General features: G+C 35.7%; 1 protein-coding gene across 7 annotated transcripts in view; it reads left to right on the top strand.

The window, feature by feature from the left end:
* dnmt3aa (DNA (cytosine-5-)-methyltransferase 3 alpha a) overlaps positions 1-17663 on the top strand; it is a 133848-nt gene that overhangs the window by 42616 nt on the left and 73569 nt on the right. For all 7 annotated transcript variants that reach the window (XM_087296806.1, XM_087296804.1, XM_087296802.1 and 4 more), the window contains 2 exons: positions 6094-6316; positions 9834-9877. In XM_087296806.1, the coding sequence (XP_087152932.1) occupies positions 6094-6316; positions 9834-9877 (267 nt within the window). The remainder of the gene's footprint in view (positions 1-6093; positions 6317-9833; positions 9878-17663) is intronic.

Here is a 17663-nt window from a genome sequence, read left to right as displayed (position 1 = left end):
GAACCAAGTCTTTCTCATGAATTAATGTTTAAAGCTCAAAGACGTCATGTTGTGCTCGCCGGTACAGACAGCCATTCTCCACGCTGGAACTTACACAAGGATCGCCGTGACGCAGCTTCAAATTTTCTTTTCAAACCAGAAGAATGAATTTGCTCGAAATAAAGCGAAAACTACCTATTTTCACTTTTTAGTGAAATATATGTGTCCTAATAGTGTTTCTAGCAACGTGGGGACACATATGTTTCGTGACCCTTTAAATGTGAAGAAAGTGTGTGTGTGTGTGTGTGTGTGTGTGTGTGTGTGTGTGTGTGTGTGTGTGTGTGTGTGTGTGTGTGTGTGTGTGTGTGTGTGTGCTTGCGTGCGTGTGTGCGTGTGTGCGTGTGTGTGTGTGTGTGCGGCCTGGTGTGAAACACCTGTAGGCCTTTGAGGTTTATAGAGTTCCCACCTGTTGATTAAAGCCATCAGCAGCCATCTAGAGAGTGTTGCTTATCACACTAATTAAAGCACTAGTGTGTGTGTGTGTGTGTGTGACTGAGCTGATTAATGTGTATGCAAGTGTGTTTGGCATCTATTAACTCACAGACTGCAGTAAATCTCACACCAGCCCTCGTCACACTGAACCAACGAGACTTTTACAGCTCATCATAAAGTTAGCAGACAGCGTCACGCTGCAGGACGTCCCAGCAGACCGCCAAAATTCAACTGATTAAACAATTTAAAAGAATATAAAGTTTAAAAACAATTTCAAGATTAAACACCAGCGTATTGCTCTATCCTTAAAGGTCCATTGTGTAACATTGACTCCCAGTGGTTGAACTTGGTATTGCACTCCTGGTTCAACACACTTTTTCCACTCGGCCCCTCTTCTGACTCCACGCATGCGCAGGTTGCCAGATTGATAACACCAACAGGAACCTGTCTGACTATCGAGCCTACACTGTGTCCTAATTAATTATTTAAGCAATGACATGATAGAAGGAATGTTTGCTCAAATATCGGTTTAAAATATCTGTTAAAAGGAGTTTTTGTAATGACCAACACCTGGAATTTCTATTTTACAAACTGCTTCTATTTCTCACATGCTGAACAACAGAAAAACTATGACAATGACCACCTTAGGTACCGAGGTGTACTTTATTCAGTGTTAAATGCTAATAATGTGAGTTTGAATGCCATTTTATGTGACTTTTACGAGCAGATAGTTCCCCTCAGATCTTGAAAATAAAATAAATAGTTTGAAATTGAACTCAGAACTGTGATCCAGTGCAAACAAATATTAGTGATCCAGCGTGTACAATTAGTAATGTTAAAGAGGTTTAATATGTATTAAATTGATTCTAAATCTTACCATTTTGTTGGAGTGCAGTGAGTGCACGTATACTCTGTGCTTCTGAATAGCTGTGTTTAAATGTTTCTGTCGTGTTTCGTCTGGTGCAAACAGCCAAATTGCTTATCCCTGAAAATCTCGTCACATTGCGTGTTGTTAGGACACTGTAAAGGCTGATTTATACTTCTGCGTCAAACACCGGCGTATGCTACGGCGCTGATGCTTAGCCCTTCGCTGTGGCCATCGCCGTCACTGACGTGCACCTCTCAAAAAATGTAACTACACGTCGCAACGACGCGTAGCATAAGCTCTGTGATTGGTGGGCTTGGTAGGGCTGACGAGTCTGGGCGGGACCGAGAGCCGCGCGAGCGATTGTTTACAAGTATGGAATCCCGTGAAGGAGCTCCGGATGGAAAGTTTTGTTTTGTGTTTACCTCATAGTTAAAGTTGTTGCACGTCCGCCGGTTCCTGCCTCAAAATGAGCGAGTTTGAGCCACTTGTACATCCAGGAAGTGTTCAGGAAATGCAAAAAAGTAGCGAAGAAACTCGACACAGAGGAACATTTACACCTCACTGCCAACTAGCGTTTCGGAAGTGTTAATGCAGACCGACAGAGACAGCGCGCAGAAGTATAAATGCACAGCCACGCGCGTTGCCTGCGCCGTGGGTTACGCCGGTCACCTGACGCAGAAGTATAAATCAGGCTTAACTGAGGTTTTAATTTAACACTGATTCAGGTGTATCTGAATCCCTGCAGACAGTCGGTCAGAGCTGTGTACTGTCATCTATTCAAAGAAATTCACTCAGACTCCATGTCTCATTCAAACATTTACTGACGATAAGTTGTGGTTTTCTGAAACAATACAAAAATAATCTCACATAAGTAATTGTAAAAATAACAACAAATAACAAACAGAACAGCAAATATTAATACTTATAATTATAAAATATGAATACAAATTGCAGTAACTGCACATTATATGAATGGAAATAATAACAGCAGGATTTCTGTGACTGTCCACAAGAGGGCCACTAAAAGTGACTGAGGCACATTTTCCAATGAGATAATAAATCAACAAGTATAAGTGATAACTCAACAAAACGATTACGTTTGTACATGTAAAGTGTTAACATTATGTGCATTAAATATAATGCATATGAAAACAAGCTTAATTATCAACTATTATCAGTTACAACTGCAAAATCGGCCATTAGTTGCTATTACGTTATAGCGATATTGCGCATTTCACCCGCAAACATTTACATCAATCAAACCAAATACACTTACTTTCTGTGCACGCACAACTACATACATCAGCAGTGGTGTTACTTTGCATGTAAACGTGAGTAGATAAGCTGATAACTTTCCCTTTGTAGCGATTTTAGATTGGTTCTTTGTCTCCTCTGCACACCTGCTTCTCTTCCTTCTCCAAGTCCCGCCCATTAAAGTGACGATGCAATTGCGTATTAGTCAGCAGCAGAATGTTCCAGAAGCCTTTTGAACAGACACAGTGTTACAATGTAACCTGCTCACCTGATGTTTACACTTGTATTATTTATATTATTTGCTAATTAATAACCTCATGTGGAACTCTGAATCTGCGTCTCATTTCTGAGGCTGCTGCTGTCCACTGGTGGTCGCATTTTTGGTCGTGGACTCTGAGAGCCTAAACTAAATAAATTAGCACGCTGTTGTCCACAAAGGCAACCTGGGGTGCTGAAATATAATTGGCTAAATTGGCAGTAGGCAGGTTAAAAGAACAAAAAACAGATGTTTCGACACAAAACCCACATTTTTAAAGAAGAATATCTGACTTCAGCATTGTTTTTCAGGTAAAAAAATATGTTCACTTAGCACATTTACTAAATATCCACAAACATATTATGGTATTGTTTTGCTTTAGAGGAGTCAAACACTTACATACAGCACCTTTAACCATAACCCCAAGTAATAACAATGGCATACATTCATTTTTAATCCATACCGCACAAAAGTTTAACTATTTTAAACATTGACCGCAGAATGCACAAGCTTGTTGGAGTTTTATTCTAGTAAACATGGACAATCGAAATAAAAGTGAATGGATTCATATTACAGTGCTTTCCGTGTCCGGTGTGCAAGCCCAGCTGATGTGGCCTAGCAAAGACAGACGCCACAGAACTGCAAGCTCAGAAATGTTTTGAAATTGATAAAGGAAGCAATATGCATTGCGTTTTCCATGCACTTTCATATGCGATATGTATAGCTCCATAATCAGTTTACCATTTACTGGAATGAAGCAGCAGGAAAACAAAGTGAACTTAAATGTTCTTTAGAACTAAATAGAGATTATAGGAGAGCAACATATCTAAGGTGCAGTTAAGGACAGTAAATTAAGTACAACACTGACCAATTACAGACTAAGTGCTAGATTACTGTTATTGAATATTGTAAATATACGGATTATTATTATGTATTATTACTGTTTTATCCATAAATGTTGATTGTTAATAGTACATTTATTCTGGTAATATTATTATTATTATTACTACTACTATTTACTGTGTTTACTTTTATATATATATATATATATATATATATATATATATATATATATATATATATATATATATGTATATATATATATATATATATATATATATATATATATATATATATATATATAAAACAAAAACATACATTGTATGTTGTATGTATGTATGTATGTATGTATGTATATATGTATGTATATATGTATGTATGTATGTATGTATGTATGTATGTATATATGTATGTATGTATGTATGTATGTATGTATGTATGTATGTATGTATGTGTGTGTGTGTGTGTGTGTGTGTGTGTGTGTATATGTATATATGTATGTGTGTGTGTGTGTGTGTGTGTATGTATGTATATGTTTGTATCTATGTATGTATCTATGTATGTATGTATGTATGTATGTTCTTTTATTTTTAATGTAAACTTTATAAACGCTTTGGCAATACATTTGTAGCATTTGTAATGTAATGTGTATTTATATAGTGCATTTATTGTGTATGGTCATACACCCAAAGCGCTTCACAATCATGAGAGGGGTCTCTCCACACCACCACCAGTGTGTAGCATCCACTTGGATGATGCGACGGCAGCCACAGGACAACGGCGCCAGTGAGCTCACCACACACCAGCTATTGGTGGAGTGGAGAGACAGTTATAGAGCCAATTCGGTGAATGGGGATGATTGGGAGGCCATGATCATTAGGGCCGATTGAGGGACTTTGGCCAGGACACCGGGGTTACACCCCTGCTCTTTCACGAGAAGTGCCATGGGATTTTTAATAACCACAGAGAGTCAGGACCTCGGTTTAACGTCTCATCCGAAAGACGGCGCCCACTGACAGTGTAGTGTCCTCTTCACTTTTACTGGGGCATTAGGACTCACATAGACCACAGGTTGAGCCCCCCCTGCTGGCCTCACTAACACCACTTCCAACAGCAACCTGGTGTTCCCTAGTGGTCTCCCATCCAGGTACTAACCAGGCTCAGCCCTGCTTAGCTTCGACATGGCTGTGATATACCACTGTGTGTCATACCACTAAAGCAATTATTGAATTTGAATTGATTTGAATTAAGTTGAATTGAGACCATAACTTTTATATACAGTGCATTTTAAAACTAGAAATCTGCCAGAAGACCACTTCCACTAAAGCAATTATTGAAATTAAATTAAATTAAATTTGAATAAAATTTGAATTTGAGTAGAATTTTAATTTGTATTGAATTTGAATTTAATCTAATTGAATTAAGGTGAATTAAATTGGATTGAATTTGAATTTGAGTTGATTTTGAATTGAATTTGAGCTTCATTTTAATTTGTATTGAATTGATTTAAATTGAATTAAGTTGGATTGAGACCATAACTTTTATACACAGTGCATTTTAAAACTGGAAATCTGCCAGAAGACCACTACCACTAAAGCAACTATTGAACTGAATTGAATTGATTTGAATTTAATTGAATTTAATTATTCATAATTTAATTATTCATTAAACTGTATTGAATTGAATTAATTTTAATTTATTAAAATTAATTTGAATTAATTTTAATTTAATTAATTTAATTAAATTTGAGTTTAATTTGAATTTGTATTGAATTTGAATTGAGTTGAATTGAGAACATAACTTTATACTTAGTGCATTTTAAAACTGGGAATCTTCCAGAAGACCTCCGATATTTGAGTGGATCAAATGATGTTTAACAGAGCAAGGAGATTTTCACAGCATGTCTGATAAAATTTTTTCTCCTGGAGAAAGTCTTATTTGATTTATTTCGGCTAGAATAAAAGCAGTTTTTAAATTTTTAAAACCATTTTAGGGACAAAATTATTAGCCCCTTTAAGCTATTTCTTTTTTCCGACAGTCTACAGAACAAACCATCATTATACAATAACTTGACTAATTACCCTAACCTGCCTAGTTACCCTAATTAACCTAGTTAAGCCTTTAAATGTCTCTTTAAGCTGTATAGAAGTGTCTTGATAAATATCTAGTCATACAGTAAATATGATGAACAAATCTTCTCTCTGTTAAACAGAAATTGGGGAAAAAACTTAACTGACGGGCAAATAATTCAGGCGGGCTAATCATTCTGACTTCAACTGTATATTTAGGGAAAGTCCCCTTATCGCATCTTCAATCGATTTAGTTTCATTCTTACTGTTATCTTGTTTTGTCATTTGAGTCATTTGAGTGATTCGCGCTCTATTGTCTCTTTTTTTTCTGATAGGTGAATAGCTGTGAGGTTGTGACTAAGAGCTCGGGCTGTGTTAAGCAGTCAGAGTGTAACGGTGAAGCCGACAGTAGGGTTGCAAAGAAAAGCCTGCAGCGCAACGACTCTTCTCCTGAATCCTCTCATCAGAACGGTGCAGACACCCCTCCTGGTGAAGACTCTGCACCTTCCACACCACGGAAGAAAAGAGGACGACGGAAACTCGAGCGCACGGAGCGAGGTAAGTTTAACAAATAGTACAAATAGCTTTCAATTTTTCATTTTTTACACAACAAACAAACTAAATCTGTTACGCACATATACATTTAGGTTCTGTCAAAATATATAAATGACATTACGATAAAATACAAATAAATAATAATATAAAATATATTTTACTCTCATATTTAAAAGGGAAATAAATAAATAAAAAAATAAATAAAAAATAATAAAAACATGGAAAGGTTCTACTCCTCTAAAATGGCTGAGGGGTCCATCTTCTTAATGTGATTTAAAACAAGATACCAGGTGAGAAAAAACATCTCACCAGTACAATGTCTTACTAGGGCTGGACGATATGGCAAAAATGTATATCACGATATATTTCCTAATTGCAGTCGATACGTAGGGCTGGGCGATTTGACAAAAAAAAAATCTAGATTTTTTATAAAGTTTGACCGATTCACGATTTCGATTTTTTTATTTTCATTTTTTATTGTGTAACTAGTCAACTTAAAACATAACAACAACATGACTGAAGTAACATTCTCTTTATAAGTAACTTAAACCATCTGGTTAAGGAACATTGTATTTTTAATGGCCATGTCATACATAAATTGGTCAACAAGGTGTAAATAAATTTAAAACAAATTCATGAGTTAAATAGCGTTGCTGAAGATTTGAATAAGAAATATTTGTGTAAATATTGCAGTTGCAGGAATACAGAGGTATTTTTTGCAAGTTTTGCTGAGCCTAGGAAAGATTGGCTATCAGCTCGGCTTTGACTTTGTCTTCTGTTTGAATGACAGGTTGTAATGCTGCTGCCTTTTTCTTAAAAAGATACAGTGAAAGTAAAGGACTGAACATGGAAACTGTAAAGCCTAATTTAACTCAATGTGTGAAGTTGTGGACGTATAGCAGGAGCAAATAAAAGCACCAGATGTGTGTCTAATATAAAATAATATATTTAATCTATTTTTCTTTTTCCATCTTTTAAATACCGATCATTTTATGCGCTTTGCTCCACTCTCTGTATTATGCTGCCTGATATGTCTGATTTTCAACTAGGTCCGCTAAATGACGTCATGGGGGCGGGTACTGGGTTCAAACTAAAAGATCGGCGCGGTTTAAACTAAGATCGTCGCGGTTTTTCACATGGCAGGTTTTTACGTCCTTCATACATGTTGAGATCGAGTTTATCGACTTGATGAGGAAATATGTCTTGACAATCCAGACGTGACTCAGACTAATGCAACAAGCAAAATCCTACATGACTTGACGCTTTAACAGACAGTCAAGTCGGTCGCACACCAGAAGTGCTGCGACACGGCGGTTGGGCGGCGCCGGTGTGTGTATAGAAACCTGTTTAGAATTCTAAAATCCATGGTGCTGCGGCGCTTCACAGAGCGGCGATTCTGGTGTGCGAACTGCTTCACACAGAGAGTGAACCAAAGCGCATTGGTGTAATTATAATGTATCACATATTTTTTTTAAAATTGCGATTTAATATGAATTAAATCATCGTCAAAACGTAAATTCGAATTAATCTAAAAAATTTTAAAAATCGCCCAGCCCTATCGATACGATATAATTCCGATATTGGTATGGACAATATTAAAAAGCCAGGAAAAAACTGGCAAGACTGCACACAATGGATGTCTGTACCCACAAATGTCTGCAATCTGAATTTGCTAAGTCTATAACAACATGCAGGCTCTTATAACTTTTTATAACTTCAAATAAAAACAGTACAAAAAATTATGTTCACTTTTTTATATATATATTATATATTAGCCTATTAGCTTATATTTAGCCTTTACAAACAAGAAATGTGAAACAAACTATCCAATAAATAAAACTCTGACTCATATTCCAAAATGAATGTCTAATAATTCTAGAATATTAATGATGAAGAAAATGACAATAATAGTAACAATGAATTACATTTCTCAATATGATGCTGCTTTAAATGTGCGTGAATGTGAGTTATCTGCTATAAAAAGTCAGTTACTTTATGAAAAAAAAAAAGTATGGTTTGCATTAGAGGTGTGAACCTATACTGGTCTCACGGTTTGGTTCGGTTACGATTATCATGCCATCGATTCGGTTCAATTCGATATCTCTGTGCATCACAGTGCTTTGACAATGCTTTCCATACACAGTGTTATGTATCGGGCTCAAGCACGGTTCACTTGGCTGGCCCTGGCCCGGTTGGAAGAGGTGTGCCTGAGCGCGGTTTACTTGGGCTTTGGCGCAATACGCTTGTGTGTGAGCACAAAATGAGCCAAAGCCTGCAACTGAAAGCGAGACGTGACTTTTAAGGGGCTGTTTCATATGGATTTATTAATCATTCTTACTGTTCAGTGATCGCAAACTGCCGTAGTTTATTAAAGACACAAACCCCTCACTGCACGACAGCTGCGTGCCTTCAGCAGACCTCCTCATTCCTGCAGCACGAGAGCTTTATGATTGTTTATGCGCGCCAAAAGTGGCGGATCTGTCCGGTGGAATATCTGACTGCGTGTCACCGCATCCCTAAGGACAGTTTGGTGAAATATTTGACTGCATGTCACTGCATAACAAACGACTGAAACAATTTAATTAGAGAAATCTCCACTGTGCTGCTGGGTGAGAGCGTATATCAAGCCGTTTTAGCATTTAAACCTTGTTCTGACTATCCATAAATATATTTAGAGATATCTCTAATTATATTTTGACAAGTCATAATTACAATTCGACTAGTCAGATTGGAGATATCTGCAAATATATTATGACTGACTAGTCATATTCCTCCATTGACTTCCATTGAAAAATATTTGCAGATATCTCTAAATGAGTTTTGATTAGTCACAATTGTAATTAGAGATATCTCCAAATGAATTTTGACTAGTCAAAAATCCAATTCAAGATATCTACAACTGTAATTCGACTATTAGTAAATTAATTAGAGATATCTTCAAATATATTTGTAAATATCTCTAAATATGATGAATTAAAGATATCTCCAAATGTGGTATGACTAGTAAAAACTCAGATATCAGAGATATCTCTAATTACTATTGTTACTAGTCAAAATTCATTTGGAGATATCTCTAATAACAATTGTGACTAATCAAAACTCATTTAGAGATATCTGCAAATATTTTTCAATGGAAGTCAATGGAGGAATACGACTAGTCATAATATATTTGCAGAAATCTCCACTATGATTTCGTACTAGAACAATTGTAATTGCAGATTTCTCTAATTGTCATTCTGAGTAGTGGAATTATAATTATGACTAGTCAAAATATAATTAGAGATATCTCTAAATAAATTTATGGAGTCAGAACAAAGATTTAAATGCTAAAAAGCATTGCCATAGAGAGCGCTTCTCACTGAATAGAGCAGCAGCGATGACGTAAGCGTGCCGAGGCCCGATATGGTGTGAGTGCGGGCCGTCGGGGGAGACGGGAGGGGGGACAAGCGTGCTTTGGCCCGGTTCGAGGCAACTGTACCTAGTGTGAGTACGGCCTAAATGATCAGTGTTTCTCTTTCAGACATCGAAGAAGACGACACCAGCAGCGACACCAGCAGAGGAGAGGTGAGCAGAAATACTCAATACAGTGTAAAATTGTAAAATTAATACTTAAAATACAGCTTTTTCAAATTGTAAAAAGTAATACTTTTTGAAAAGTACATTTTCCTACACCCAACAGTCAACATTATCAAATGAAATGAGTGTAATTAACTAAAAAATGACTGAAAGTCCGTTCTGCTCATTTGAAGAGTTTTGAACTCAGTGTTGAAGGTCATGAGTTAATTAAATACCTCGTTACTTCAACTTAATTGGATTAAGTACTCATATAGATTCATTTTTTAAATCAAATGGTTTGTAGCAATCGGTTTCCTCAAACGGTTTGAGTTGCCTTAACCCCTTAAGGCGCTGTTTTTCCACATGTTAATGTTTATGAATAGATTACACCAAAAAGGACATGAGTAATCTTGAAAAAACTCTACATCAGTTAAAAGCTACATCCCCTAAGCACCCATTGCAGCTAGTTGTTTTTCAATGGAAAGCTTCTAAAGAATGTATTTGGTAAATTTGTGTAATTTTTGCAGAAAAAGCTTATTAGATAGGGCGTACATATCATGTAATAAGAATACACACGCATTCATTGCTGTTCATCACGGTTTATTTTGACAGAAAAACATCCCATAAAGCACATTTAGTCCACCGACACAATAGTGTTGAATTATGGATGGTTATTCATTTGTTTATGTCACCGTTTCTGCCGGAGACCTATTGTTTACACCGTTTTACCATGGTACTCACTCGTGAAAACGCCGTTTTTGCAGTAAAAGGCAAGTGTATGTCATAGCTTACAGTGTTACAGATAAAATGAGACCACACACTGAATAAAAAGTCTAAATTATAGTTACTAAAATCTAAACAAAGCCGAGTGTTTTGGCCGTCTGCATGTCTCAGTCACTGCCCGGTCAGCAGCTACTTCCTACATCCTAGAAGTTTGACTGACAGAGAAACGAGCCAATAGCTGCATGAATTTTGATCTTATTGGTCGGCTGCTATATTATGGCAGTCTTTATGCTGTTACTGGCTCAGATAGCTGTCAATCATCACTCGATCGCACCTGCCCTCTGAACATTATTGGGTTTTACAGTACTAAGTTGGATCAAGTTCTCTTCATTTATTGGGTTTTACTGTGCTCAAATTGCTTTGTTTACTCAAATGGATTAAGTACTCATAAGGATTAGTTTTTGAACTTATATGGTTTGTTGCAATCAGTTTCCTCAAGTGGTTTGAGTTTTTAGGTTTGACAGTGTACTACACTTGTTTCAAATTACACTGATTGCACACTTGTTCCTTTCTGCGCTGATTGTACTTAAGGACACCCGTGAGTTTCCAAAGTTACAGTTTAATTCAGACCCGATTGCATGCCAAGATTTCTTGAGTGTTCAAACGCAAAAAAAAAATAAAATAAATAAATAAATGAAAGTCACAAATGTTAAATGTTTTGCTATCTGTTAACAAGAGGTTGTGGGAAGAGGGAGGATACATGTGAAGAAGTAGCTAGTTACGTATATACTATAGTAATTATATGTGTAATCCATTATTACACATAAATACAGTCAGTTCATTAATAAACTATCTGCTTGTTTTTTTTTCAAATGGTTTGAGCTAGCAGAGAATGAACTAAACGCAAAGAAATATCTACAAAAGTCCATACTTAATTCACTGTTAACTTGAACCATTGTTGAAAATGGCTTCTGCTGAATCAGAGTTTAGCAGTGATGTTTGTCCATTTGAGATCAGTTGTCCCTGTTTTTCTTAGAAAGATGATGACAACTGTTTCACATTTTGAATGTGCTGCGACCACATCTAAGCCGCACAGAGGGGTGTGGGATCTGCTTTTTACAAAGTGTTGCTGTGTGCAAGGCTCATGAAGCTCATTCCGCGCAAAGCATTGAGAAGAGCACTGATTACGACGAGGTTAAAGCAGATATATTGAAGTCATGTGAGCTTTTTGTTTTCTATTTCTGTGCAGAATTATGTAAAAAAAATTTGATCTGGGCATTTATGTGGAATTATTTTATGAGTATAGGGGGGTAAAAATAGAAGACTCAGTGATGGGTCGTTATTAAACGATTTGTTCAATTTTTTAAGGAATCTTTTATGTGATTAGAGAACGATGAGTCCTTTCAGGGAGTGATTCGTTCATTCGCTCAAGCGCACGTTTGTGCAGGTGGAGGAGACGATTAGTTAGGGTCGGGACCGCCGAGGGGTCGCGGGACAATGAAGGGGGGTCGCCTGGTGATTTTCAGAAATCTATTTATTTTTATTAAACCATAAGAATTACCGTATTTTATCCATAACCTACTAAAAAAAACAGTCGTTTATAGTTACTATATACTACTGTATTTAGTTACTATTGTAGCTTATAGTTACTAGTTCTATTAGATTGCGACCCCTGGGGTAATTACATTATATTAAAGACACAGCACTAGCGTCAGATGCAGGAGATTGATTTTTTTAACACCAGGTTAAACTTTCTGGCACATTTACATCCCTGACAATTTAATTTGGAATAAAATTACACGTTGTAAATTACGAGGACTTCGTGCACGTCCTCATAAACCACCTTAACACTGTAATATCTAGGTAATAACCATTTCATGATACAAATTTGTACAGTTTTCCTCCTAAACCACCAAAATTGGTACGGACAAACACACACAAATACTTGTATATATGGTTTATGAGGACCCCCCATAAGCGTAATGTATATTTACAGCACTGACATACAATTTGTAATGTAGTCAAGTGTGTAAACATTCAGCTGTGGTTCACACTTCTGCCTTTGGATGTCTCTGAGACAAAAGCAGCTACATGAATGCTAAAGCTTTAAATAAAAGTGAAACCATCAACAACAAAACAAAGCCTGACCCCTAATATGTTTACAAATACTAGCGCAGGTAATTTCTGGTTAAGGATGTTTTTTTGGATTTTACCGGTGTTTGGATGTGTGAATGGTATTTTCTGGAAAAATTGAACGTCCTTGCCTGTGTGAACAAGGCTTTTTTTAAATTTACAAGTAAAGTCGCTCTGGAAATTTTCCGGATATTAACCGATATCACTGTGTGAAACAACCTTGGATAAAAATATCTCAGTTTCACAATATTGTGATTACTTCTCTAAAATATATTCTTTTTAAATTTCTGGGTAAAAACAACACCTTTTTTTATTTAAAACCGCATCTTTGCATATCTTTTCTGCTAGAGATATGTTACATACCTTAGGAACGGTAATACAGAATATTTTGGCGGCTTTAAAACCTTGACTTTTCCAAACTGCGGTATAACTTGAAAATGGTTATCGTCTCATGCCTAATCGACACTCACTTTCTCTCTGTATGTGTGTAAATATATACTCTATGTATTTTTTTTCATTAATAAATAAAAAGATTAAAGGATGAGCTTAAAATAAAATGGAAATCTGTGGGTGTAGATTCTGTCTAGACAGCGCTTTAGGAGGTGTGATAAACGGTGGTAGACTCGTCACACTTGCATTCAATTTGCAAAGCAGAATTAGAATCTGTTTGATCTGTGCTCTGAGATAAAAAGCAAAGGACAGCTCAGTTAGTTCATCCTTCTAGTGTAATATAAAAACTTAGTTTGTGTTAATCTGAATGAACAGAAATGAGTGGCTTTAGAGGCGTATGGGCTTCTTTTATTCAAGGTCTTTTTTGGTTTTAATGTTTTTATTGTTAGACATTTTAGAAGACATTCCCTTGTAAATACACTTTTTTTAAAATACAAACATAAAACTTGCTTTAAACTTAATAAAAGGGGACCAAGTAAAAAAATTAAATCTTGTCTATTAGGGATACCTGATTTTTCCCAGATGTAATGTTAACTCTGTCAGCCGTAATTTAAGAGTTGGAACTTGTTTGTTCTTCCAAAACAAAAGGATGATTGTTTTTGGCAGAGATCAACCCATATGAAACAAACTGTTGTTGAACCTATGTAAGTCTCAAATTTTTAGAAATAGAATTATAATATAGGATGGTTTAATCAGAATGTCTAATATATCTAGAAAACTTATTTTGATCCAGAAATTCTGTAATTTGGGACACATAACAGGAATGAGACCGATTGGAATCTAAAAACTGACATTTGTCACACTCTGAAAATATTTTATTCAATTTACAATTGGAATAGTGAAGTCTATAAAGCACTTTAATCTGAATAAGACTCTGGGCTCTATTTGAACAATTTAGGCGTAAAGTCTAAAGCACATGGTGCAAAGACATGAAGGGTCCAAATTCACTTTTGCTACTTTACGGATGGAAAAATATGCTCTGCGCCACGGCGCATGGTCTAACACGGTTGTGCTTATTCTCTTTATGAGTTATGGGTGTGTTTTGAGCATAACATGCATTAAATCAATCAGAGTCTTATCCTCCATTCCCTTTATGAGTCAGTTTACATTTACATTTAGTCATTTAGCAGACGCTTTTATCCAAAGCGACTTACAAATGAGGACAAGGAAGCACTTTGCACAAATAAGAGCAACAATGAATAAGTGCTATAGGCAAGTTTCAGGTCTGTAAAGTCTAAGAAGGGAAGTATTAGTAGTATTAGTTTTTTTTTTTTTTTTTGGGGACAGTTAGTGTGATATTCAGAGAGGCAATTGCAGATTAGGAAGTGTAGTGGAGACTAAACGGTTGCATCAAGCTGTGGTGCATTTGCTATTTGGCCTCTTTACTTTCTCTTTATCTCTTTTGTGGATAAGGAAACAGTGTTGTACACACAGACATCTATTAGCCTACATATTTATTTAGTTTGTTAAGCACAAAGAATTGTTTCAAAACTATTTATAATTTCCAGCAAACAAATAAATAAACAATAATAATAAAGTGTGGTCAAAAAGCTGAGTTATAACCAAACACGCGTCCTATTCTTATGGCCCATATGGTCCAAAACCCAACAGGTGGACAAATCTAAACTTGTTTTTTTTAAACAAATATAAATATCCATATAATAAATAATACTAATAATAATAACATTATACAAAAGCAAGTTGCCGTAAATAAACTGAAAAAGCCCCCCGACATGAAGAAGGCATTAAGGCAGTGGTTTTTATACTTATGAAGAAAGTACAAATTTTTGTAATATTTTATTCCTTTAATTCTTTTTCATTTGTAAAGATATTTGCATAATTCTGTACATCCTGCGTGTATTTAGCAATGTGTAAGTGAGTCGCACAACTGACACGCTCTGCACTGGACTTTAGACCTGCTTAGAGCTGGTCAGTTGCACAGTCTATTTTAGTTTCTCAAAATAGCAACGTGCCAGCAATGCGCCTTAACACACCTCTATTCTAGACCGAAACACCCACGAGTCTACAAAGCGGCGCAAATAGATTTGCTATTTAAACTATGTGACGGACAACAGGAAAATTAGGGTTGCGCTGGTTTGAAAATAGCAACAAATTGTGGTAAACACGTGTAGCACCTTACTGTGCCGGGTGTATGATAGTGCCCCATGTCTTGCGTTAATGGAACATCTGTGAACCAGTTCAATACTCCAAATTTCACTTAGAATTTCTACTGCAAGTTCTTCTTCCCAGGAAGATTTAATGTTTTCCATAGATGAACTTTTCACCTGCTCTAAAACCTTGTAAATAAAGGAAACTATACTACCATTGCTAAGACATCTTTCCAGAAATGTGTCCTGATACATGGGTGACACCGTGGCATAATTAAAAATGTTAGACTTCACAAAGTCTATTCAAGGTTTTACTTATATTTATATCATAAGACACATTTATAGGTCTTTTACTGATATTTTGCTAAATATAATAAGGAGATTTGTTCCTGTAATGTAAAGTAATAACAATAAATAAATATGCTGCTTAAAGTCACCGACATATTCAGTATTGTCAGCCCGCACACAATCAAATCACACATCTGCAGAATCACTACTGATTTGACTGCTCTGAAACTATATGGTGATGAATATTGACACTGCTATTAACCTCGACTTAAAGTGGACCTGTTATGCCCCTTTATACAAAATGTAAATCAAGTCTCTGATGTCCCTAAAGTGTGTGTGTGAAGTTTTAGCTCAAAATACCACACAGATAATGTTTTATAACTCTTTGAGACTGCCCCTTTTAGGCTTTGATCCTGATTGTGCCACTTTGGTGACTGCCTTTTTAAATTCAAATGAGATGGGCTCTTTTTAAAAGAGGGCGGAGCAACAAATGCGTATGTGTCGGCATAGTGGCCGATTCAAAAACAAGACTAACGTCCTACGCTAATGAGTGAGAGTTTGTCATTAATGGGCTCATATTGTTTCTGCAGACTGTTTTATCAAGTATGATTATAGAAAATAAAACGTAATACATTTTTATCATTAGAAGCTGGTTGTATTCACATGCTGCTGCCACACAACCGTGTTTAATATGAGGCGCCAGAGTGGACAAAAGTCTAGCGAATGCTGAGAGACCGAATCTACACGCTTGAGAGAGACCGAATGTGCGCAAGAGAGACCGAATGCAAGTGAGAGAGGCTGAGAGACTATTTATACTATTATTAATTACTAGTACTAAAACTTTGATTAGTGTTCATATTTTCTATTTAATGTTATTACAAATATTTTGATAATACAATTTTGAATTGAGAGAGAGAGATTTAACATACAGAGCCAACTTTCATTCAAGTTTTAATTTTCTAACATGTTTAGGGGACATCTAATATTAAGTTTCATTATTTTGCTGCACTGCAATAGCCTACTGCAAAAGTGCTGCAATAAAAGATGATTGGAGTTTTCACCACATCAGAGACTTCACTAAATTTCCTTTTTTATTGCCATTGTTTAATAAATGGATGATTAAAAAAACACTTTTTTTTTACATTTTTTTTTTACTTTGAATAAAACCAAATTCACTTTATGGTATTCCATAGTTTTTGATTAAACCCATATAAAGAAAAGATAATATATCAGTTTGTTTTTATTACAGGCCTAATGAATTATTTGACGTAATCTCACAGCAATTTTCAACTTTTTTATTTAGTGGCTAATTTGGATTAATTCGTACAATCTAATTCGATTCAACTCATCTTCATTTGTATAGCACTTTTACAATGTAGATTGTGTCAAAGCAGCTTCACAAAGAAGATTATAGTGAATTGAAGCAGTGTAGTTCAGTTTTCAGAGTTTAGGTTCAGTTCTGTTTAGATTAGCTCAGTTCAGTACAATGTGTTTTAATATTCACTGCTGGGAGTCCAAACACTGAAGAGTAATCCATTATTGCGCAGCTCTACAAGTCTCGAACTATGCAAGCCAGTGGTAACAGTGGCGAGGAAAAAAAACTTTACCAATAGGCGAAAGTGAAGGAAAAAAAAACCTAGGAGAAACCGTACGAGAAATTCGTAATAATAAATTCGTTTAAACATCTTTAAATGCATTTTTTCAAGATTTTAATCAATTTTTTTACCATTTTTTTTAATTTACATGATCACTTTCAGTATTTGTTTTAAACAGAACAAGGACACACCGGAGTAATAAACAGCATTTTAAAGTCAGTAAAACTGCTCAAATTATCTTAAATAAAGTGCACAAATATTACAATTGTATTAATAAAACGTGTCATTTTTTACGGTAAATTAGTAAAAAAAATTAGTAAACGTAGTATTAATAATAGTAATTAATAATAGTAACTCTAATAGTCTCTCTGTTTCTCTCGCGTGCACATTCGGTCTCTCTCTCGCTGCTGCAACTAAACAACGTAATGCTGTCTTTGCACAAGTTTAAAGTTCCGAGCTTATAGCTACACCAAGGCTAATACACACGCACACTGGATT

Source organism: Danio rerio, chromosome 20 (assembly GCF_052040795.2).
Source record: "Danio rerio strain M-AB ecotype USA chromosome 20, GRCz13ab, whole genome shotgun sequence".
Classification (NCBI taxonomy): Eukaryota; Metazoa; Chordata; class Actinopteri; order Cypriniformes; family Danionidae; genus Danio; species Danio rerio.
This window is presented reverse-complemented; position numbering and strand designations above follow the sequence as displayed.